This window comes from Blennius ocellaris (genome assembly GCF_963422515.1).
Source record: "Blennius ocellaris genome assembly, chromosome: 17".
Lineage (NCBI taxonomy): Eukaryota > Metazoa > Chordata > Actinopteri > Blenniiformes > Blenniidae > Blennius > Blennius ocellaris.
The window spans coordinates 26,045,434-26,070,500 of NC_137666.1; the positions used below are offsets into that span (position 1 = coordinate 26,045,434).

At 46.0% G+C, this 25,067-nt stretch overlaps 1 protein-coding gene across 3 annotated transcripts; it reads right to left on the minus strand.

Moving 5' to 3' along the window:
• Positions 1 to 164: 164 nt before the first annotated feature.
• Positions 165 to 25,067, minus strand: rtn1a (reticulon 1a). 3 transcript variants are annotated; one of them, XM_080512506.1, is made up of 9 exons: positions 24,566 to 25,067; positions 12,451 to 13,161; positions 10,974 to 11,657; positions 2,471 to 2,678; positions 2,255 to 2,393; positions 2,116 to 2,185; positions 1,801 to 1,847; positions 1,666 to 1,724; positions 165 to 1,012 (listed from the first exon to the last, which is right to left on the minus strand). In XM_080512506.1, exons 1-9 carry the CDS (start codon positions 24,786 to 24,788, stop codon positions 970 to 972), a joined length of 2,184 nt encoding a protein of 727 aa, XP_080368632.1. In that variant the 5' UTR covers positions 24,789 to 25,067; the 3' UTR covers positions 165 to 969. The 3 variants fall into 3 exon arrangements, with proteins under 3 accessions (XP_080368632.1, XP_080368633.1, XP_080368634.1); XM_080512507.1 differs by lacking the exons at positions 10,974 to 11,657; positions 12,451 to 13,161; positions 24,566 to 25,067 and adding an exon at positions 7,814 to 7,995; XM_080512508.1 differs by lacking the exons at positions 10,974 to 11,657; positions 12,451 to 13,161; positions 24,566 to 25,067 and adding an exon at positions 4,165 to 4,219.

Here is a 25,067-nt window from a genome sequence, read left to right on the forward strand (position 1 = left end):
GTGTGTGTGTGTGTGTGTGTGTGTGTGTGTGTGTGTGTGTGTAACACATTGGCTCATATTTATAGCTCCCCATTCCAAGTGCCCCATCCAAAGTGTTGTCACCTCAGAGTTAGCCGGCGGTGTCCAGAAGCTTGTCTTGTCAAAGTGAACTCATCACCAAAGTGTTTTACATCAAGGTACATTTATTTTTCTTATCCTTGTAATTAAATACATACTGTAAGTGCAAATAGTTAAAGAGTCCAGGGTCTACACAACTACAGAGTATATTTGAACATAGTACAAAGTTGGACAGTTATTCAAACAAGCTAAATATCACCAGATACTCCTTGTCGTCATAGTAGTTGTACAACAGTACCTAAAACATGAGTGTGTGTATTGTTCCTTATGGTTATACAAAAGCAAAAACCGTACAATTACCACATCTAAGACTCATATTGTTGAATTATTTTGTGCTTGAAAACACCAAAGGAAATCATTTTGGATATTTATATATATTGACATATACCGAGATAAGCCCCATCTGCTAACTCAGAAACATGAAGCGTATTTAACATTGGCAGCAGAGCAAGTCTGTGGGCACCTAGCCTCTTTGTGCCAAACCATACAGTTTGTGTGGGTAAGCACTGCAAAGCAAAAAATGTAGCATGATTTTTCAAAACTGCACAAAAAGATCAAATATTTACCCAAGGCTCGACTTCATGCACTTTTTAATAAGCAACACAAAAAAAGTCTTTCTTTTTTTGTCTTGGAGTTGTGAACTTGTCTACCTAGGAATGGGATTATGTACGCATGTGTGACTGTGTTAGTGTTTCGACTGCTATAGACAAGGTGAAGGCTTCTCCAGTGGATGCTTTTAGAGAACACCAAGATGACGTAGCACTACGGCCCACAGATGACCGCCAGTCTCCCGCACAGTGAGCCCGACTCCAGCTGGACTAGACTGTCCGCTTCGCAGGGAGACGTGCGGTTCTACTCCTCCTTCCTCTTGGCCCCAGGGATCTTGGCCTGAATCCTGGACAGAGAAAACGTATGGTAATACCACCGTCAAGAGATTCACTGCATTTAGTTTTGCTTGACGACATTCGGCGATCGTGTCTTTTTATGGTGCTCCTCAGATGTCATACGGATTTTCTAAAATGGGCAAACTCGCAGGGATTTAAGGCGGCTTGTAGCAGGATAAAAATGAAACATGAGCAAACTGCTCCCGAGGTTTCTGGGTTAAGACTGAGTAATGAATCGAGTTGGCATCAGTCAATTAAACTCCTTTCATATGAGTGTATTTTTGACCATTTTTCCATAATTGGAGAGTAAGAGAGGCATGCTGCAGTTGCCATGGTTACAAGTCAAAGCAACTATCTGTTGCTCAAGTACATCTAGATTGGCCTGTCTCATTTCCTTTTCATTCTTACTTTTCCTTGTACGGGCTAGTATCTGGAGCCTTTTCTTCTTTAAATCTGCTTTCCCTTCCTATTAATGTTCACCGCTGCAATCAAGTACCTGAAAGCCGCCCCCGTACAGGTGCACTCTTATCTGCAGATCAGCTCCATTAAAGGTGCATGCGTGTCTCACACCATTTTCAGGTGCTTTTACTGAACAAACATGAAAAACCTGCAGAGTAACGACGCCTCCATGTGTAAATGTCAACTCAAATATTCAATCACTCACTTCCCCACCACCAAGTTGATCTGGGTCCGTATTAGCCCCACATACTGATCAATCTGTGCCTGAAAACACAAGATAAGAGACACTTTAGAAGCTGGAGGCCATTTGCGAGCTCCGGGTTATGAACCTCAGCCATACCTGATGTTTCTCGTAGACCACAGGCATGGTGAACATGGAGACCACAGCTGGAGAGGAAAGATGAAAAGCCAGTTCAAACAGGAGCACAGGTCTTATCTTGAGTAAACTGGGAAAGTTAACTGTTACTGTACAGCGGCGCTGTGAACAGTGAAGGCTCTTAAGGACGTGCTGTTCATGTGGTTCAAACCACATGTAATTTAATGAAGCTCTGGTGTATGTGCAATGCTTCTTCTAGCAGGTTATTGAGTGGAACAAGGTAAATACTGGACGAGAGTGTGATTCAGCAGCGTGTTTATCTGGTCAGAGTGACCTCACCTAGGATGAGCAGTGTCAGGCCATTGAAGAGGGCACCCACATAGGTCAGCAGCCACATCAGAACAGCAAACTGCAACACAGAAGGCTGAAGTTTGAGACAGCGCTCAAAGGAAAACAGGGCTTATACAAAGAGACAAACCTTCAAAGAGTCGATCAGATCTTGTACGAGGAACAGCCTGCGGAGCTCCTTCATACAGGTGTTGGAGTAGAGCAGGATTTTGTCGGCATATTTACTAATCTGGTCCTGGGATAGAGCGATTTCCACCTCCAAGTAGGACCTGGGAACAGAAATGCACACCGTTCAGTGACAGTGGTAGATGTTTTAATGAAATTTGCCAGGTATTGTCTCCCTCACTTGAAGGGATGGCCCTCATCGGTCTTCTGCACAGCCTGCAGCACAGACTTATAGATCCTGAAGCTGATGGTGGCGGAGAGGGCTGCTAGGGCCAAGTAGGCTCCGACGCTGACCACGCTGAACTGGGTCAGGGAGAAGAGGAGCAGAAGCACGCTGCTGAACACAGCTCCCGACTGCTTCACATTCCTCCAGTAGAGCAGGTCAATCGCTGCAGGAGAGAAAGCAGAGTGTGTTAGGACCTGCGACCGCCACGACTAGGGGTCGCTCTGCGTCGAGCTGGCCTGGTCGTCCGCGGACGTATCCTACTCAAACTAGATCTTGCTGCTGTGCTCCACACACCAGACATTTGGGTCAAATTACTGGAAGCTGTTCACAACTCGGCGTCCTGGGAGAGCTACTGCTGTCACGTGGTCCTGTTTTAACCCAGCTTCCTAACCCAGCTTTTCATTAGGTTAGAGGGAGCTGATGACCTGGAAGACTCACTTTCTTTCCCTCCTATGTTGAGTGACGTTTGTGGAAGATAATGGCCGACTTTAACTCCAGGACGGAGGGCTGCACATTTTCTTATCAAGTCCCAGCTGGTCTGTTCTCATACGTATACAAACATACATACAAACAGGTACATGACTTCAGATGTACACCTGCACCGCTGGCTCTCAGTGCAGGATTAATGATTGACTTAAAGCTGTGTGAAAGAAGCAGCAGCAGAAAGAGAAGCACTATCAGCAGATAGTGGTTCAATGTGACCCGGCCAGAAAGACCACCCCAGTCAGCAAGGAAGGATGACGATGCACCACATTCTCAGTAACGCGGCAGGGCCATCATACATCCTGCCGCTCTGTTATCCCAGCTTCCTTACATTCTTGAGACTTCTTTGGATGGTGGAGCCTGTAACTTAAAGCCACTGACTCAGACGAAGAAGATGTGATAACTGAGGATTAGATCAGTGTACCATTGCAGCTGCCGGGGCCGACATGGGCTTCCGCGGCTGGAAACCCGGGGCCTGTTTCTACCACAAGTGTTGTGGCGGCTCTGCTTCACCTCTGCTGAACCAGCCGCCACAGCAAAACTCTGCTGGGCATCATGGCGTGTTAATGTAAAGTTTTGTTCCAGTGAAGGACTGCTGCTGAGGTCTCCTGGGTGTCTTTCTCTGAGCTGTGCGCCTGCCCGCTCTAATTTTAGCTGTGGAGTTGTGAGCAGCATAGTGATGACGGCCATCTTTACTCTCCAGTAAAAGGCATCCATGGATGCCATAAGAGCAGGTTGAACCTGGACGGCACCTGAACGGTCATTGTGACAAAGTGACTGTCCCACACTCTGGGTGCTCTCACACGTATGTCATCTGTTGGCTCTCCTCAGCCATTAATAGTGACTGACGGCAACCATCTTCCTGCCAGTGTCAAATCAAAGCCTCAGTGGGAAACAGCTGCTGTGCATGCACCATTCACCACAGAAGACATTGGTCCTGGAAACACTGACAAACTCTGCATGTGGCAGCTCATTGGAATGACCCACACACGCATAATAGAGAAGCACAGGTAGCACAGACAGACAGCAGCTGGAACAGCACACCGTTACAGGAACACCTGTTGGGACACAGGTGTTGACGGGCGACAGCGAGCCTGCCTCATGATGTGCTGTGCAGACAGCACGCAGACTGAAAAGCTTTAGCTGCAGTAGAAGCATGTACTGACCTGCGGCTCCCATGGCTGAACAGGGAAAGAGGCAGCTGCTTTATCCACGGACAAAAGGAGAGCACTGAAGGGGGAGCCCCCCCCCCCCCTCCTTTGTACGGGAGGGGAGGGGCTTCAGCCTCAACCAGCAAATCAGCACTGAATGAGGGGAGGGAGGGGTGGGGGGACGTGTACGGGTGCGGTTGCCAAAGAGCCACATTGCAATCCAGCGCACACACACTGTAACACACATGAACACTCTCCCTCTGTCTGAGCTCTTTTATCCTCCAGCTTTAAGAAACAGCCACGTGAGCCAAAACACGTATGTCAATGCATGGGGGGGGGGCTGCACTTAACATACAAAGATTATGTGCTCTGACTTTGAGAACATCTCTCCAACTCTGCCCACTATCAACAGCTATCTAACCGTGTAGACGACTCGGTTAAAACGCTTTGGTGGCAGAGATCTGCTGAGCACCTGCCTGATGCAGTTACCATAGTTACCGTGCTCCATTTTCTCCCCACCGCTCACTGAGAGATGGGAGAGAGGATGGGAGTTGCTGGGAGGGAGGCGACAGACTGCTCCTCTGGGAACACAGAGATTCATTTGAATCCGGGGAATCGGCAGAACATAATGTGTGTCTGGACCCCGACACATGGAGACGGCCACTCCCTCTATTGTGGAGCACAAAGGGACAACAGGGGGTTTTACACGAGGCCTGCAAGACCTCAAATCTGTACCCAAAAGAAAGAAATACCCTTACACTCAGTTAGCATTCACGTTAGAAGCAAAGTCTGAAATGTATCTGGTGAAAATAAAACTGACTTCACAGCTTCTTTCTGATTGGTTGAGGGGCATTTCAATTCTCCTCATTACGTAATCCTCCATCCAGCCAAGTATTCATATTCACGCCTGTACACACAGTAAGTGTTGACAACACAGATGAGGTCTAATTTCAGCCTACAGGAATCAAGTGTGAAGGCTGAATGATGAATCAGTGCAGAGGACGTGAAAGATAAGCTCTCCACCGCTATTCAGCATGCCAACAGTCCGAGAGAGAAAAAGCAAACGATTAACACGAGCGACAATAATATGATTCCCCATCCCCCTTTTCAGTAGTGGAACTAGTTTAGCCTGACCTCATTAAATCACTGAAGACATCCTTGTGGCCTGAAACCAGCCAAGAGCCAGACTGAGGAAACATTCAAAGAGCCTTGTGCTGCCAACAGTCTGGACACATTGAGCTGGCAGAGTCCGACTCTCAAAGTTTACCACATAAACTTAATATCTGGGTCTGACGTTAACACAATGTGTCATCAGAAGGAGAGTTGAGAGGTTTTTATCTTCAATAGTATCTGCTATGTGTCGAGTGGTGATCTTCAGCAGGGCTAAACTAAACCCAGATGGACAGTAGGAAAACGCATCCGAAGGATAAGCATGCAAACTGCACTGAGACCCCGGAAACCAGAAATGGAGTGCCAAGCACTACATCAAATATATCTCAAATAAAATGGCCTGAGGGAATCCTGGACTAACATGTTCTTCAAAACGTGATGTTGGCTTGAACTTCCAATACTGGTGTATGTTGGAGGTCTCTGGGTTTGGGAATGTTTTCAGTGTTTTTTTTTCTTCTGATTTGGAAGAAAACAAATGTAGATCATAAAATAATGATTTTATTAAAGCGCAGAAGAACCAGATGTGTTGCTCCTGTAACAGACCACCTGAACAGTCACGACATTCACGGATTCTCTATAAAGACTCCTCCAAGGAAATGTTTCTAAGTTCAAGCCCTGAAATCTTTACAATAAAGTATTTATGTTCATGTTGTTCTCTTGTGACGTGACCGGCTCTGATATATGTTGGACTATCTGTGTGGACGGCGTGTTTTGTGTACACTGGAGGATCGCCCATCCATGTTGACACAAGTGTCTCAGTGCAGGTTAAAGTGACCGGAGCTGCAGAGCTGGTCTCACTCAGACTTCGATATAAGACCTCAATAGGAAAGGTTTGGATTGTACGTGTCACAGCCATAAATGTGACAAGTTTATCAAGCAATTAAACATAAAAATGTTGTGATAAACACAATAGTGAGACAAACATGATTTGTTGGTTCCATAGTGGACAGCCTGTGTCCTCCCTCACCTTGTACGCTCACTGAGCAACAAAGTGGATTCTTGGGACTACGAAGGGCTGCTTGACCGCAGCCATCAGATACGGTTGTGTTAGCGGCTTCCTGCTGGACTCCCAAATGAACCGGCAGCTCCCCAGAGGTTGAGCACCATCACCACAGGGCATTGCACACAGATGTGCTGCTCATCTGGAGTTTAGTTTGCACACAGGGTGTCTGGAAAAGCAGCTACTGTTCTGATGGCAATGCCAACATTTTCTGTCTCTGGTTTTTGTTGTTAGGTTTCTTTTTTAATGAAGCTTCACTCTCATCGGCTCCAATAATGGCCTGAATAAGTTTTCTCCTTGCAGTTTAAAGAAGAAAAACAAAGTCATTAGTGTGTCGCCCTGTGAGTTCATTTTATATGAGTTATGCAATCATGACTCAAGTGTGCATCATATTTCCAAGGTAGTTAGTTTAGTGACAGTGAGTGAGAAATGCAATAACAAGGACTAAACAAAACCGCCTGCAGTTTCAGGAACTCGGCAGAAAATCCAGCAGCTGAGTTTCTGACTGCATCTGCTTTATTTTGTTTGCTCCCGACGTTAAGAACTGATCCGTCATTTGGTCTCAAATGTCCTCACAGCTCGGATTAAATCAGTAATGACTCAGCAGAATCCTGAGGAACAAGGTGTTTGGTCATCAATATACACAACATCTGATGCAGCACTTGTGTCTGTTGTGATGCAGAGAATAGACAATTCGGTCTGATTCTCCCTGCACAGCCTGATCCTAACATGATGGTAGACCCGACTGGAGGAAGGGGCGCCATTTTCTCTGCCGGCCCCATCTCCATGCCCGAGTCCACCGTGCTATGGAAACGGAGAGCCGGAGGGTGCTGATTTCCAACCCGGCCTGAGCAAGGTGCCATGGCAGCTAAGGAGATGGAGCTGATGTAATGGGGATGGGTGTGCCCTGGTTACTATGGAGACGGTCTGTCAGTGCCATCCGGATGATGACCGACCGCCTCTACACAAAAAAAAACCCAGCATACGCCATTTAAAAGTGGCTCCCCTGCACATATCCAAAATGTGTGTGTGTGTGTGTGTGTGTGTGTGGGAAGGGAGGGTGGGGATGCGATAACAATGACACGCCTTCGTCCATAACACCGCCGTCCATATTGTCATGCACCCAAACAGATGGCGCCCAGCATGCTGGTGTGGACATGCTTATTTTCCAAAACACGCACAAGCGTCTCTCATTCCTCACCCTTTTTTTTTTTCCCTCCCCTTATACACACACGCACACACACACAAAGCAGCTCTCCTCGGTGGTAAGGGAGTGCCCGTGTCAAAGGACACACCCGAGCAGAAATACTATCGGAAAACAAAATGTGCACATGCAAAGCACACATTCACACACTCCGGACCGAATGCCGACATTGTCATGAATATTTCAGCCGCATGCAGCAAGAACAACATTGCTCACAACCACCACACACACACACACACACACACACACACACAGGATGGTTGAGGAGATGACAGTAAAGGCATCGGTACCCTGGCCCTTCCAGCTGCTCCAGGAGCTCTCCTTCTTGGTCAAGTCTGCTGTGGCCTGCATGCTGGTGATCAGTTATTTCCCTGTTCTTTCTCTCTCTCTCTCTCTCTCTCGTTCTCCCTCTGTGCTCGCTCCGTTCGCTTCTTTTGTCTGCCTCCTCTGTAGCACAGACTCACTCACTCATCCCAGAACGGCATGAATGGTCGAAGAAAAAGATGCGGGAGAGAGGCTGCGATGACGGAAGGGGAGGAGAGGGAGGGAGGGAGGGAGGAAAATGTTTCCAAGGTGCTGCCGTTGCGCGGAGCAAAGACTGATGCTGTGGAGCGACACTGGCTGGAACAGGGGAGAAAGTGCGTATGTGGATGTCTGCGTGCTGGGGGGGGGGATTTGAAAACACATCACAGTTTCTGCTGCAGCAAACCAACCATGCAGTGATTAAGATCCCTGGGGGGGGGGGCAGAGGGTAGGTGCCAATCTGCAATCCTGAAAGAAGGTTTGCGTGTTTTCACAGTGAGAGCCCAAACAGGAATAGTCGGGGTCCGAGTGTTAGGAAGATTTATCCCTCATCATCTGACTATGGATGCACCGTCATGTGGTTTCCAGCAAGTCACACTCGCCTCTCCTATTGGCTGTTTTTTGTTTGTTTTTTTATCGTATTGTGATGTGCTATAAATATGAGCGTAACCCCAAGCAGTTCGATTTATAGTCTGATGTCATGCAGGCTGAAGACGGCGCTCGGCTCTCTGCTTCCAGACTTGCAGGTCTAACCGTTGTGACCCGAGATTGAAGCGGCAGCTTCCGCTGCGACTCGCTGGTGATTGAACAGGCAAAGTGCTGGTCAATAATTCACGGGGAGAGACGGCACACATGCTCCGTGTTTGTGCGTTATGATTTCCTCCTGTCAACACATTTGTGGTTCCGACGGAGCTCCGGGGAGGCAGAGTGGGCCTATGAGCACTGAGAAAAAGCACAGTCACCGTCGCGTCAGCACCCCCAACAGTCTGAGCTCAGGACATTTTTCAGAGCTGAGCCCCCGCCCAGCCTCCTGTTCTCTCCCCAGACACCAGCCACACCTCACATCTTCCCCCCGCCCTGGCCAATGCCAGATAAAGCGGGGAGGAAAACGTTTCCTCTGAACCAGGCTGAGCAGGCTCCCCCATCACTGTTGCTATGGTAACTGGTGTAGAAGTGCACCAAGTGATGAAAACAATATGAGCTCCTCTTCAGCACAGCAGGTGCACTGCGACCTCTAGTGGTGGAGAGAAGACTGCATGTGACCTGTTTTGTTTTTTTCTTCCCCAGCATTTCGAGAACCTTCTCCCAGTCTGAGTAAACAAAACAAGGCCTACAGTGATGTCAGTTTACATTTCAGTGTGTCTACACGCCCGGCTCAGCCTGAGTGTTGGTGTTACACAACGAGCTTTGAGAAATGTGTGAGAACCACAAAGGAGAATATAAAAATATATATTTAGGAGAGATGTCCTTCATGGCAAAGCCTTAAAAGGTCTGAAGTAGCAGTGTGCCCCACTTGTGGTAGCATAGGATTATGTAAACCGAGCAAGAGGGAGGACAGTCAAAATATGTATGGCAGCATCAAATGTGCAGCTTATTTATGACCAGTGGTGTGCAGTCAGGGGCAGCAGGGCCAGGACAGGGAGCCATGTCAAAAATGGTTATTCTTTTTTTCTTTTTATAAATAATAAATTAATTTTGTTGCTACTAGCCCTGACTGAAACGCCACCTCACACTACTGTTTATGACCAATCTAATGGCAAAATGTGGAGACAAGAAGCAGGATTCAGTGAAGAACCTCAGTATTTTCAATCGTTTGTGTTCAGATACTCGTGTTAGCAGGTTGACCCTTACAGAGCTGACAGACATACTGTAAATTAATCGGTAGATCTCTGCTGTCTTTGTCCTCAAACACGCCACCAGGGGGAAGTAGATCTGAGCAGAGCACAACACAAACTCTTCCCACCCACTCCTCCAGCACAGGAACATCCCTTCTTCCTCAGCAATGCTTTTTTTGGTTCCTGGCCTTGTCAACAAAGCCGTGCTGAACACAGCATGCAGGCGGTAACAGGAGGTAAACACTCACATCCCAAACAAGATGCACTGATCCAGACTGTTGATAATCAATTAACCTTGTGCAGATTCACCACTGTTTCTCTTTTCACTTGGATGGGAATGAGCGCCATCAGAAATGACATAACAAAGCTGTGTTTCGTAAACTTCCTACAGTGTGTACCACCTGAGACGATGCTATGACCAAACTGAAAGTACACTGAGGGAGGTTTGCCAGTTCATCTATCTGTCAATATAAGAGAAAGAAGGTGAAAGATGATACTTGTTTCAAATATGAATTTCATTTTATTCTAAATTTGTTACGTTTTTTCATAATAGTAGAAAATGAGTAATGAGTACCACTTAAGCCTTGTGTTATGTTCATTTGTCAGGAACAGCAATGACGTTCCCGGGTCAATTTGACCCAGAACATAACAGGAGGGTTAAAGGAAGCTCATGTGCCAGTGATGGTATGATAGTTTCAAAACCATTACTCTAAACTATTGTAAAGTCAATACTTTAGTTTACGTTCAGCAACTACTTTAATATAAACTTAAACTTTAGGAACTTTTATAAAGTGGCCTTAAATCAGATAAGGTTCAGCTTCCTCATTCCTTCTGTCATAGTTCTGTTTACCTCAGATTTAAGTCTCACTGAACATTAGCTTTAGCAACAGCAGCTGTGGTGGATATGTGTTATGCCAAGTTCTGTTATTAAAAAGTGGATCCTGTCACTATATGGAGTATGTTCAAAGTAAAGAACTGTATTGATGTCTGATTGACTCCAACAGATCAGAGTAACATTTACACTACTCTTCAAACAGACTGATGGAACCTCAGTGTCAGTTATTGAATCACACTGACCCACAGTGTTGTCAGATAACCAGCCTGTGATCTCACTGCTTTTCAAAGAGCATATAATCATAATCAAATGCAAAACTTCAGAAACCTGAACACTACAAAAAAATATTTAAACTATAAGAAACAACACAAACAATAAATCTGAGTTCCATCAATCCTTTTACTGGTCAATGTTGAATGATGTCTTGTGTGACCAGCGATCAAGAAAACAAATCAAAGAAATAATTTTCAGACTAACCTTTTTGCTTATCAAATCCCTCCAGAAACTTCGACACGGGGGCTTTTCCCAGGTCTTGCTTGCCGTCATTGGTGGACTTGAGCACGTCGTCCTGTGGGTTTTTTTCTGATCGCATTTCAGGAGGGACGGCAGCGGTCGGGGGCTTGGGCTTGCTGGGGCGATCCTCCTCTGTTTTCACTGGGTCTTTGACCTCTGTGATCAGGGGCTGGACTGGTGCCGCCTCGGGGATGTTTTGGGGAGGAACGGGGCTGAGAACCAGAGGGGATGGAGAGCTGACTCCCTGTTTGGGGCCGCCGAAGCCTTGCTCTCTCTTGGGGCTTTCTTCAGATGCAGACTCGATGAAGAGATCACTGTCGAGCTCGGCCTCTCTCTCCTCTCTCAGGATGCTGTAGGCTGTGGGCGGAGCATGGCTGCCAGCAAGGCCCAGACCGCCCTTTGCCACTGGGGGGTTGTCAAAGGGGTTGCTGGGCTGGCTGAAAGTGCCCTTGTTTTTAGGCGGTGGGGCAAATGGGTTGCTATTGGCCTTAGAAGGCTCCTCAGAGAGCAGCTCGATCTCTGAGTCTCCGGACTCTGCGCTGCTGCCGTCCTGCTCCCTGCTGCCGGCCTTTGTCTCCGAGCTGCTTTTGGAAGCTGCAGTCTGCACCGGATCAGCCCTGAACATGTCGTGTGAAGAGAAATCTTTTCCTGCACAAAGACGAGGAAAAACGGGCATGAGTGGCTGATAACTCAAATAACTCACAGATGATATCAGAAGAACAAAGAAATATCACTGTTCATATTACAAATGAACAGCTGAAGCTTCAAGTAATCGCTTAGCATTTCCCACACAATCCTTATTGTAACACATGTTCATAGTGAGTGAGAACACTCAAGTTCATTCTTAACTGTACGTACAGTCTTAGATAAAAAAAAAAAACACTTAATCCGAAGAATGAAAATGTATATCTTTTCTGGAAAATGTTCTGAAATGTCCCAAATCACAATAATTATATGATACTTATCTATGAATGGAGGGGGGTGGATAGATGATGGATTGATGGAAGGATGGATTGATTTTTTTTAAATGTTTGTGTGTTTTTACTGTGAAGCACTTTGTGAATCAGCTGTTATGAAAAGTGCTTTATAAAAAAAGTATTATTAATGACGGGTGGATGACGGACAGGCAGATGGATGGATGGACAAACAGACTATGGCTTGTTGGATGAATGAGGGACATCAGCAGAATAATTCCTGGGGTTTTTCCGAGAACCCTGCTTTCCTTTTTATTGTTTAAAATAAATGAGTGGAAAGTTAAACTTTTATGTATTTTTCTAAAATACATCTTTAAAACCTAATTTAAATGTGACATAGACATAATGTATTGTACATATAAAGACTAAATAAAAAAATGCAGAAAAAGCAAGAATGCTAACCTTCCCATGTGTGCGTGCGTGCGTGCGTTTGTGCGCGTGTGTGTGTGTGTGTGTGTGTTCCGTACGTGTCGGTGAAGCATTGGGTGTGGATGCTGGGCTGTCGTCCTCCGGCTCCGATAGCGTCACGGTGGGGACGCCCTGCAGGCCCACACTCAGGACATTTTCACGGTCTGAAACGGCGACTGGGGGCTCAGTCTGAGCTGGCGGCGGCTTTGACTCGGTCAGAGTGATCTTCACCGGGCTGGCTGTCTGCGGGGTGCCACCAAGGTTTCGGTAGGAGCGGTAGTCTGTCAGCTCTTCGTCAGACGGCTCCTCCACGTACGGGAATGAGTGGGAACCAAGCGCCGGCCCGAGGTTTTCTTCATCCTCTTCCTCCTCCTCCTCGTCATCTCTTCCTGGGGTCTTCTCTATGTAGCTGCCCAGTGCATCGTGGCCGGCTGAGCTTTGGTCCAGGAGGCTGTGTAGAGGCCCCTGCTTCTCATCCCCGTGGCTGATATCCATGTAGTTGTAGGATTCTGTCTTGTCTGACCCCAGCAGAGACTTTGGCCCGTCGTCTGCAAAGCTAGAAGTCATCTTAGTATTGGAGCTGAAGCTGGACGTGTCGCCGGAGAAGTGATCCAGGCCGGAGGAGCCAGAGGAGTAGTGCGAGGGCTTCAGGTCGTCTGACAGGTACGAGGATTCCCAGCCGGAGGTGAAGCTCTGGTTGGACAGCAGGGAGGTGTAGACATCACCGTCGTCATTCAGAGGCTTCCTGAACATGCCCGATACGGGATCATCTACAAGAAAACAAACATGTCAGATGGTGGAAAAGAAATCCTGCCAGCGCTCTGTGTCAGTCACATGATGAGGGAAAACATCCAGTTCAAGGCTTCCAGTCAGTCGGTACTGCCAGTGAGGGGCCGAGGCTCTGTGAGACTGGGCGCCCGGCTGTGTGCATCAGTGGGGAGGCACTGACAGAGGGTACTTGTATCCAATGGGAGACAAAGGGGGATTGTGCAGACCCACAAAAAATTGCAGCGCCACAACCAAAGTCTGTTCTCAATCATGCAAGCAGGGAACAGCCTGCACTTCCATCTCTGCATCACGAATCCTGTATCTTCTCAAATAAAACCTACACAACTCTCACACCAGGCAGGTTTGATATGTGCAACCTTGCAGTTGTGGTTATCAGAGGCTGTGAGAGTGTTCTCTCCTCTGCTGTGACATTTCAACATCCCACTGATTTATTTTAAGGCGTGTGTGTGTGTGTGTGTGTGTGTGTGTGTGTGTGTGTGTGTGTGTGTGTGTGTGTGTGTGTGTGTGTGTGTGTGTGTGTGTGTGTGTGTGTGTGTGATAACAGCTGGATACAGTTCTCTGAAGTGGTCAAGTGAAGTATGTAAGTTGTTTGACGTTATAGTTAGCTTGATTCACTATGAACATGCGTTATCGTCGCCTTCTTAAAAAATTTTTAAGACGGGCCTGTCATTTTTTTCAAGTTTTTCAGGAAACACAAAAAACTGAGCAATAGTGAAGTCACACTCTTGACATAGGCCAGTATACTATAGCCCCGTTTCCACCGCACAAAAAGTGCGGGGATAGACCGGTATAGTCCCTTATGGTTTGCATTTCCACCGCAGGAATTTGTGATTTTCCGGAAACAACCGTTCCAAAGGCGACCGCTTTTCCACCCCCCCTCCGTCAGGGTACCCGGGACAATAGAACGGGTCTGAGTTTGAGGAGCCGTCTGCTGATTGGTCAGTGATTTACTACACGCCCTCAGTATTTTAATATGTCGGCTGGATGAATCCTCTGCTGTTAGTGTGGTCAGCTTTGCACTGGTTGGTTTTTTTGTGTGTTTTTTTTCTTCTTTTTCTTTTCTTTGCTGCTCAACTTTCGTGTGAAAGAGCAGATGTGAGGAAGGGGGAGACCGGGGCTCGGGACTTTGCTTCGCGTCGAAACTTTTTGTTTGCAGCATTGTGTCAGTGCGCCCGCTGCATCGCCGCTGCATCTGCCCAACGGCAGGGGACGGGCCACGGACGCGATGCAAGGAGACGCTCAGAGCAGCCTCCGTGTTCCGGCGTGGAGCTGCAGGAGCGTGATCCGCGCTGGAGTGGCTGCTCCTGCGTTTGAGCAGAAAGCTAAAGGCTCCCATGTCCCGGAGCAGCGCACTGGCGCGGCTCTGTGCCACGGCCAGCCGGGGCGGTCGCTCTCTCAGGACCAACAAGGAAGTTGTGGCTGCAGCTCTGCAGCTGCAAATAATAAAATTTAACTAAACAACAAGTGCAAAGTAGAGGATGTAAACAACAACAGAGGATTCATAAGACCCAGATCTGCCGCCAAGCTGAGAAGACAGTTGCAACGTCACATATCTGCGGAGCTCTTAAGCCCCGCCTACTTTTTAAGCTCCTTTCTGCAGTGGAAACGGGTACCGGATTTGGCTTCGGTTACGCTTTGCTGTACCGCTCCGTTCCGTCCCTGCACTTTTTGTGCGGTGGAAACATGGCTTAAAGGTGTATAGTCACATGATCTATTTCACTGAGAATGTTGGTGATTCTACTAGAGGTGGGCAGCACCAATAGGAGTTGATTTAGGCCAAAAAAATATTTATTTTCAAAAAATGACTTGGGCAATTATTTTAAGAAAGTGACACTATGTTCATAAATAAACAGAAATGAAGAGAGATCATCACAGCTTTGGAACACACACTACATGAGAATAGTGTTATTTTCTGTTGTGCTGTATTATATTGTTATATAATGAGTTTGTATGTGTACGACATGAGCTCCTCCTCCTGCTGCTCTCCAGCCCTGCTGCTCTCCGGGCAGTGGTGCTGCTATAAATAGGGTCCAGCTGCTGAAGGGGGAAGAACTCAAACAGAAGCCTGAGGGTTCACTCTGGACGATGTAGACTGACTGACAGACAGAAGACCCGATAGGTCAGGACGTCCTGTCCCGCCCTTCACTTCCTCTGAAAAGCCTCGCCACCCTTCCCTTCAGCCGGTCATTAACAATACATCATACCGCAGTATGGTGACATGAATGCTCCACACCCATGCCGAGGAGGGGTGTGGTGACGTGACATAGAACAAAAGCAAAGCAGACTAAGACATTCAGGAGATAATGTTTATTTTATAATAAAAAAAACCTGGAATGTCCTATAGATATATATAGGGATCAGGATATCAAGCAGGGTTTCATAAAGTCATGGAAAGTCCAGTTTTCATTGTTTTTCTGAACACATGTACTTAGACTGGCTGGTGCTTTGTACAGACTACTATGTTACTGTTTTGTACAACGTGATCGCTGCTTTGTGACAGGCTGTAATACTCTTAAATTAAAATCTGCCCTCTTTGTCAAATTAATGTCTTTTGGGAGGCTGCTGTTTTATTTTTATTGTTCTTAAAAACCATGTTTCAGGAATATTTTGTTGAGGCTGGATCTTTACAAACACGAGTTGTTTACAATATTATTTCAAACTTGGTAAATGGTCATCCATCCATCCATCCATCCTTGTGGGCAGCTTTATTACACTCACAACTAGAAAGGTCACTCAGTAGAGCGCAGACCTTCGCCAATTTGTTTGCGTTACAAAGTTAGCATCGCGAGCATGTTAGCCATTTATATCGATGCTAACTTGCCTGTCAGGTAGCTTCATCACTGTGAAACACTGGGAGCGTCTCCATGGCAACAGAAGCTGATCTTTGATCTTCTCCATGAGGTGTCTCTACCATCTGCTTTGTATGGGACATTGTTTTGCAGTTTTGGGGGGATTTATTGGGAAACAGTTAACTGTTAACATTCCAAAATATAATCAATTGGTCTGTGGGTGATGACAAATCATCCTTGAAGATTTCATGCAATTCTGGTTTATAGTTTTTGTGAAAAGTTGGTCACATTCATACATACATACATACATACATACATACATACAAAAACATAACCTTCAGCCCAACTTTCATTGTCAAAGGTACATATTCTGTTAAATAATATACAGCACATTGAAACATCGGAGCCACACTCTGGCTAATCTGCCCACAACATCATGATAAGAGCTGGTTTTTAATCATCTACTAATGGATGGTTGAGTTTGCATGTTCTCCCTGTGTGTGCGTGGGTTTCCTCCGGGTACTCCAGTTTCACACATTCCCAAAAACATGTACTGGGGGTCCCTGAGCAAGACCCTCAGCCCCCTCAAGCTCCCCCAAGCACTGCTCTGTGGCTGCTACCTATGGGACAACTCAGAAAGGAATTTCCCCTCTGGGGATTAATAAAATACTATAAGTAAAGTGTATACATTTTTTCATTGTGAACCACCAGTTTTATATTATTAACCCCCCACCCCCCCAAAAAAAGCTCTGTACATGACTTCATATTTCTTACTGAGATGTCAGATTATTGAATTGGAGCAGCTTTGGTTCAATCAGTGAGACTGGTCATCTTACAAGGTTGCAGGTTCAATCTCTCATCTGTCCATATGTGGAAGTGTTCTTGAGCAAGACAGTGAACCCTAAACAGCTCACAATGGCTGGATGGAGCTCCTTACATGGGAGCACATGGAGCACTATGGGTCTGCTGAAACAGTTAGGAGAGTGATTTAGTATTTCAGTAGTTCTATCAATATTTCATTCCAGAGTTTTGAAGGTGATTTTTATGGGAGGGATTATTTTCAGCATAATAAAGCATGTTGAGTAACTTCTGAGAAGATGAATGTATTTTTAGTGATAAAGAGATAATGTTTTGTTATGTCACTGATTGTTTTGGTCGATAAAGAGGAGGACTTTAATGGACTTGTAGTGTGTAAAGGCCGAATCAAGTGTTAGATGTTGTTTTTGAGAGTCACAGTGTGGCCCCTTCACCGTCGATCGATATCTGAACTGACCTGAATATGTGTGAGAGACTGCTGCTGGGCCTCCGCTCGGTGACACGAACGCCCTTGATGTGCTGCTAAAGTGAATGCATAATCCTCTTAGTGCATTACCATGGTATAGGTCCCATCAGCCGTTATCACCCTGGCAACGCCGTCGTAATCTAACACTCTCTGATTCACTGTACACATAAATACTGTGCCGTGGGAAGCACTCACAGCCACCACAAACTGTGAAGAGAGGTGATCTGTGGAGCTGCGAACTGCTCGTAATCCTGTTGACTTTCCTCCTCCCCCCGCTGCTCCTCCCTACGTAACAGCACCCAGGAACACACCAGTGTTTGCTTAAGACATCTGCAACAGTCAAGAAGGCTGGATGCTCGTCTTCCTCTGCCACGGGGGGCAACAGCTCAGAGCAGCTGCTCGGCTAACTTGGGGGAGATTGAGGGCAATTTGTGAATCTCCCGATATAAGCACAGCGTCCAGACGCTGGAAAAACCCACGAGGCCGAAACAAATGCGGCGCTGCAGTACGATGGGATTGGATATGACAACAGAGGAATTCTCAGCTCGCACTGCAACCACATAACATAATGATGCCAGTGAAAGCACAGTGCAGTTAAATAAATAGGTCCTGGTGAATGTGTTGTGAAGGGGCAGTCCTTTTGTTGTCCTCTGCGGCCAGTGCAGCTCTGAGATTAATGCAGCCTGACAATCTGTGCCATGCCAAGCTCCTAATTATCAGGCAACGGACATAAACATGTGAGCACAGATCATATCAAAATGGACAGAGTTACAAAATGAATATATTACTATTGGAGCAAAGGTTTTCTGAGCAACTGGCACAGCAGGGCTTTTCTCCTTGAAGAACGTGTCCCGCTGCTGTTACTCGATATGGAATAAAGTCCGGAAACTACCGTGAATAATACAAAGAGACTCAAACTGGTTAAGGAGATGCAGAGAGAGATTCTACATTTCCCTCACAAACGGCGTGTTTTGAGTCTCGGGAACATCACCAGGAACAGTGTGTCCATCGCACACCATCATTAGGCTTTTTCCTCGGAGCATCTGTGAGTCTGCTGCTCTGAAACGAATCCATCACTCTGTCCGTGACCCCTGGCCGGTGGTGTTACCTTTCAGAAGCTCTCTTACACAGCATGACTTTGTGGAGGTCTTCTTTCAAAGCCATCTGCACATTTAAAGTCAAGAAATGCTTCAGTTGCTATTTCAGATATAAAATTGGCCTTTTTACCAGAAACCATTGGGATACTTCTTTTATTGTGAAGAGCAAAGACTCAAACTGAGACAAAGTAACAAACTAATTACATTTCATGAAGGAATATGCGTTTATTATAATTGATGTGGACAGGTCCGAATTTATCTGATGCTTCGGCTTCTGGCCTTCAAAGCTCAGGTTACGACACTTATGCTCTTAACATATTGATTACAGTGAACAAATGCATCGATGCAAGTCACTTTCTATTGAATGTAAGTAAAGGCGGAGACAATGGAAAGCACAAAGACGGGTACTACAGCATGATGGGGTACATCAGAACTCGGAGAGCAGGTCGATAGCAGAACAGCTGGGAGGATTCAAGTGCTTTGCTGCATTGATCCGAGACAACGACAGCACACAATTACCAAAATAAATGTTGGAAAACCTCCCATTCTTTAAAAATTCACATCACCGAAGGCCACACAGGACAAATGTTATTGTTCTAGGAGTGCTGGAAATACAAACCCACCCAGACAGTTTGAATAAAAGCCAATCTGTCCCCATTCACAGACAGAAGCACTGCTTTGTACAGTACCTGACTGCCACTGTATTGATTGTATCTGCCCTTGCCTGGGGAAAGCTTTATGGATGAATGGACAGGATGGGGGAGGATCCAGACTGAGCGTCTGCAAGCTGACTGCTTTGGGCCGAAGCTGTCACTTTAATGTGACTTTGAACGGGCAATTCACCAATATGTGGCATCAAAGAGTGTGTGTGAGGCAGGCAGACGACTTACACACCCACACGGCAGAATGAAAAGCAAATCAGCCTCCGCGTGGCTCTCCTCTGATCCAGAGGCATCACAATCCATGTACATTGGTTCTAACTATACACTCTCCATTGTTTCAATTCAAGGAATCTGCGTACAGCCCTGCTTGTCTTTGCAGAAGTGGAGCACTCTATTGAGATTTTTCATGGATTATTATGCTCCTGCACCAGGTATTCTATCATTATAGCTACAATCACACACAATTGTGTAAAGTTACTGTGGTTAATCACATTTTCCGTTCAAATTCAATTTTCTATTATATTCGATTAACACAACATGAAAAGTCTTTTTATGTGAATATTGTGAGAATTGCAACATTTCATGCAGTCCTAAGGTATTCATAACAATTACTCACATCTCGTGCAGATGTAAGAGTCTGAGGTCACAAAGTGGGTGTGGAGGGAGTAAAGTGAACATCCTGGGAAGAAACGATCAAGCATGATGTAGCAGAAGAGAAACTTGTGGCTAACGGAAAGAGACAGTTATTTCTGAGTATCAATCCAAGGAAGAAAGATAGTAACAACATAAACCGGTTTATATTTTTATTTGTCACGTCATCGTTGCAATAGAGCTGCATCACCATTGCATGTTTCTAGGTTATTGTGTAGCCTAAGTGACTTTATTAAAAACAAACTAAACTTAATGTTCAATGTGTGTGATTGTTCGGCTTTGCAGTTCTGCTGACCTGCAGGCCTTACTGGCCCTCCTCATGCTCCGGTTGTGTGTTTGACGCTGCTGCTCTGCTCCCTCGGGGAGCCCGGCGTGTTCTGCTCAGAGATGATTGTGTGCATGCATAGTGCAGTGCTGGACTGGGGCAGCTGGATGGCAAACATGGCATCATGTTTCACCTGCTGGCTTTTAATTGTTTCCTGGGTGAGCAGACATGAGATCCAAACACATTAGAAAGGAGGATTTATTGCTGTGAGGGCAGCAGTAATGTTTTCCGTATTTTCCCATTCAGCCCGGTCTCAGTCCGTCATGTTTACCTGAGCCCTGCACCGGAGCTTTAGATAATTGGTGATGAAGACAAAGATGAAGATGAAGGAGATTATAAACCTGTCATGAAGCACCGTACCTAATACATAAGCTTGTCTGACATGCAAAAGTTGGCACCCGGCAGGAAGCCGCTGACCACCGCCTGCTTCCCTCAGAGGAAAATACTAAATGATATCTCTGACAAAGTGCAATTTGTTGCTACAGGTTTTTTTCTCTGACATTTTGTCCATTTGAACTCTCACTTCTCCTCACAGCCTCGACTGGCTTTCCATTAAGCTCTCCCCTCCTCCTCCTCCTCCCCCCCTCCCCTTCTTCCTCCCCCTCTTCCTCCCCCTGAATTATCTCAAGTCTTTATCATCCAGTCTGAAAGGACCTCGCTCTGTTTGCCCCCCCCCCCCCCCCCCCCCCCCCCCCCCGGGGGGCAACAGGAACACGACTCTTGCTAGCAAAAGGCACAAATGCACTGCGCTGGCGTACGTAGTCCGATGGAGTCCACTAAGTGCTCTCTCTATCTGAAGGATATGGAACTGGCCCAGCCAGACATATGCTGCCTCATTCCTGTCACTGATGATAAACTGAGAGCGAGAAGGAGTCGACTCTAATCCCACTATCAGCCAGTAGATTGTACGAGAAGGTTTCTCGTGATGATTCAAGTCATCAGGACACGATGGAGTTACCAGCGTAATGCACCAACCAGAGCTATAAGAAGGATCCTGGCAGGACTGCCTCTCTGATTGTGTGCAGTACACACTGCGTCGTTTTCCTCTTTACCAGAGAGCAGGAGCAGAGCAATTACACACCATCTGGTGAAGACACACTCTATGGTGGATCTCTCTCTCTCTCTCTCTCTCTCTCTCTCTCTCTCTCTCTCTCTCTCTCCCCAGCCACGTTAAACTTTCAGAGGATGGGAAACTTCTGAGGACGAGAGAAGCGATACTGTCCTGTGATATCCAGATAAAGTTCAGTCCTGTGGTAATTCAATACGGCTGATCTCAGCATTATCGGGACGCCGTAGGTAGACCAGTGTTGTGAACAAGATTTAGAACCGATGTGGATCGATTACAGACAGACGCAATTCTAGACATCTTGAAGAGATACAGTTTCACGCTTCACTCTGACTAACACCAAACATTTTTCAAGCCTGGGTTTGAAAAACATTAACTTCCATACAGATACACCAAAAGGTTTCATCATATGCATTGATGTCTAGGCATGATATTACCTGCAATAAGTAAACAGCTATGTTGTTGTTGTCTGTGTTTGAGGACTTTAGTACTGTATTTCTTCTTCAAAATAACAGACGGGATGAGAATCAAAAACTGTTTCTTGTTGAGAAGCCTAACCCTAACCCTTATCTATTCCAGTGGGCCTGGATGTTGTGGCGTGACGACGTCATTCAGCAGCGGCCAGAGAGAAACATGGCGTCCAAGCGGCACAAACGTTGGAAGGTTTGGTTCCATTTCACAAGAAAGGAAGACAACATTGCAACTCACAATACTTGAAAATTGGATATGGAGGAAATATGATAGGACCAATATTGAGAAACATTTGCTCACACAGCAACGATAACGTTGAATAAATGTTGCATTTTGATGGTCTCCTTAGTGAATCTCAACCCAGCAGCAGCAGCAATAAGAATGTGCAGTGCAGTATGTCCGTTAGCAGGTCCTATGCTGTAAATGCTGCCAATTCCATTTCCAAATGAGAATCCATAAGAGAATCGATGAAAAACCGAATCGTTAAGCAGAATCAAGAATGGAATCAGAATCGTAACAATCTTATCACTTCCCATCCCTATATAACAGTTCTTTTTCTCTTCCTGGACCAGATTTGAATGCAGTCGGACTCCATCTGAGTGGACACACGTGTTTTTATGCACAGTTCATGGAAACATTGATATCAGTTATTGCAGCTCAGTCATAAATACATTTCAAATGTTGATATTGTGACGATGAAACATGGTCGCAGCCCGAACAGAGAAGAAAAGTGTGAGCCAAGTGTTTTGGCGTTTGACACAGATCAGAACAGACTGGATCATGTCTGGTTAAGAGGGAAACGTCCACCCTGCTCTGCTCCGAGTGACGAGATCTGCTCTGTTCCCACCAAGAACACAAGCGACGCAGTGGATTATTTCACTGGCATGGGCACAGCTCTGTGGGAGTCGCAGCACTGACAGACTGTCCCTTTTTCAAGGAAGCAAAACAAAGTCTATTTGTGCGCGTGCATCTACACACATCCGAGCGTGTCTGGCACTGTGAAAGTAGAGCGTGTGCTTTGTTTACTTTCTCCACAATGTGACGCTCAACTCTGACTTCCTGTTCACAGTTTCAGGTTGTGTGTTTGTCGCTTGGGTCGGTGCGATGAGCGTCTGAGTGTGTGAGCGAGCCGTGGAGGTTTGAAAGTTTAAAATCTGCTGTTGTGATATAAGGGAACCAGCAACATCAGGCCCGAGCTGCACAGAGAGAGAACCGGGCAGATTTTTATTTTTTTTTTAAAGCTTAGTCTCATGAATTTTTCAGTGAATTGGTGAATAAAGTGCAGGGCTCTAGTTTTGATCACCAAGCGAATACTGGGTCCTGTTTCTTGTGGATTAAAAATAGCAGCATGAGCAGAGCAGTGCTGTAAGAAAGTGACGGGCTCAGAACTAGAAGGTCTGCATTATCTTACCACAAAAAAAAAAAAAACACTGGAATAACAGCTAGGAGAGCTTTATGTCTTTAATCTGTTTTATCATCCCTTCACTCCCATTGTGTCACGAAGCCTCTTTTTTAATTCCAGATATGTGTTGGGAGCCAGTACAGCCTTCAAATCAGTGGATGTTTCGGGTCATTTAAAGTTCAACAGGCTATTCATTGATGCCTTCTACATCATATCTGAATCCTTCCTGTGAATTAAATTCTCCTCAACCAGCAACTGAAAGAGGGAAGCAGCTAGTCCGATATGACGTTTCATAACTGAATGTTTACCCGCCTCCGGGAAATTCCAAGTCAATGTTATAATGCACCATAAACACAAACATTTATCAACAGCCATGTCTGCAGAGTCCATTAATAGACAACTATTAAAGCTCTCAAAGACTTCATTGATGAACTTGTACAGCTCGATCTACCTTCTTTTATAGTTTTGCAAATGCACCATTCAGTGTATTGAGTCCCGAGCTGCTCCACCATCCAAACACTAAACACTGCATGTTAACACGTCACGGCCGGTTCCAGCTGTGACGTATTGCTGCTGCGTTTTGGGATTGTTGTTGTTGGGTTTTTTTTACTCTACTTTGCACTGGTGCACATCAGTCTTTAAGTTGTTGCTGCTGTATGCTGTGCAGTATTGTAAATAGTCATGATTTTCCATTCTATTGTCATTCTCAGTAGAATAGAATCACTTTCTTAAGCATGTGATAAGCCATAATTTATTTTGCAATAAATAGACACTTGATATTTTCCCCGTTGCGATTCCAAATAACAGCTCTTTTTTTCATTCTGAACTGGACCTTGTCTGATTTTTTTCCTTTTTTTTGGATCAGAGTATGTCAGAAGTGGAGCACATTGTTCACTTTTAGTCATTTCTCCCTGTATTTTGTGCCGTTGTGCTTCTCCTCTGCGTTCCGGCCTGTTGCCACTCGGTATGATGTAATGTTGAAATAATAAAGTGTAAGAGGATCCACTGTCAGTGCAGCCTACAGCATTAGTACTCCATCTGATTGACCCCATATGTTGACATTAATGCACAGTGCATCGCCAGACAGACAATCTTTACCAACATATTGATGTCATGATAAAACATTTTCAATACTCCATCTTGTCTCGATTTACTTCATATTTGTCATGCACATCCAGAGTTTGGGAAGCGGTTTCTGAGTCATTTTAATTCTGAAATTGATGATTTACTACTTAATTACGACTAGTTTAATCCGATTAGGTATTGAATGTTGTGATTTTCCAGGCCCCCGCCCCCCTCCATTGTGATTTCCAGCCATGTGAGCAGAATGCATCTGTTATTGCACAGAGCAGTTTGTGATGAAGCATCGTCCTCCTGAGGAAGTTTCTCGCTCGCTGCTTCGTCTTTTGATACAGAGAAGTTTACACTCCACAGACAGACAGACAGACAGACAGACAGACAGACAGACAGACAGACGGACAGACAGACAGACAGACAGACGGGCTATCGTAACCCTAAATCTGATAAACAGACTCGCTATGTTTATATGTTCATAATAATAATAATAATACATATAATGGGAATTGAACGAGATGTTGTTGCAAAGTGCACATCGGGGATTAAATAAGTGTGACTTTTACCTGTGGAAGCAGTTTCCATAGCAACCGGAGGCCTTTTCCCGTCGTCCTGTAAAGGATGGATGTGTTGATCCAGGGCGGCCGGCGCGTCGCCGCCTTTCGGCTTCAGCTCGTCGAAGCGGGTCGCAGTACTTCCGAACAGGCCGTTCCTCTCGTAGTCATCCCCGAACCACTTCCCCGCCTCCGAGCCGACCTCCTCGAGCTCCTCGCCGGGTTGTGCGGACATGCTGTGGGCTGATGTCGGACAGGAGATGGACCAAAAAGCTGCCCGGGCTCTTCTTCTTTTCTGCCTCCTCCTCCTCTCCTGGTCTGTGCAGCGCTGGAAATGAACACCGTGACTGAGACACACACTCTCACATACACTTTCTCTCTCACACACACACTCAACAGTGCGCCTCCTGTGTGTGTGTGTGTGTGTGTGTGTGTGTGTGTGTGTGTGTGTGTGTGTGTGTGTGTGTGTGTGTGTGTGTGTGTGTGTGTGTGTGTGTGTGTGTGTGTGTGTGTG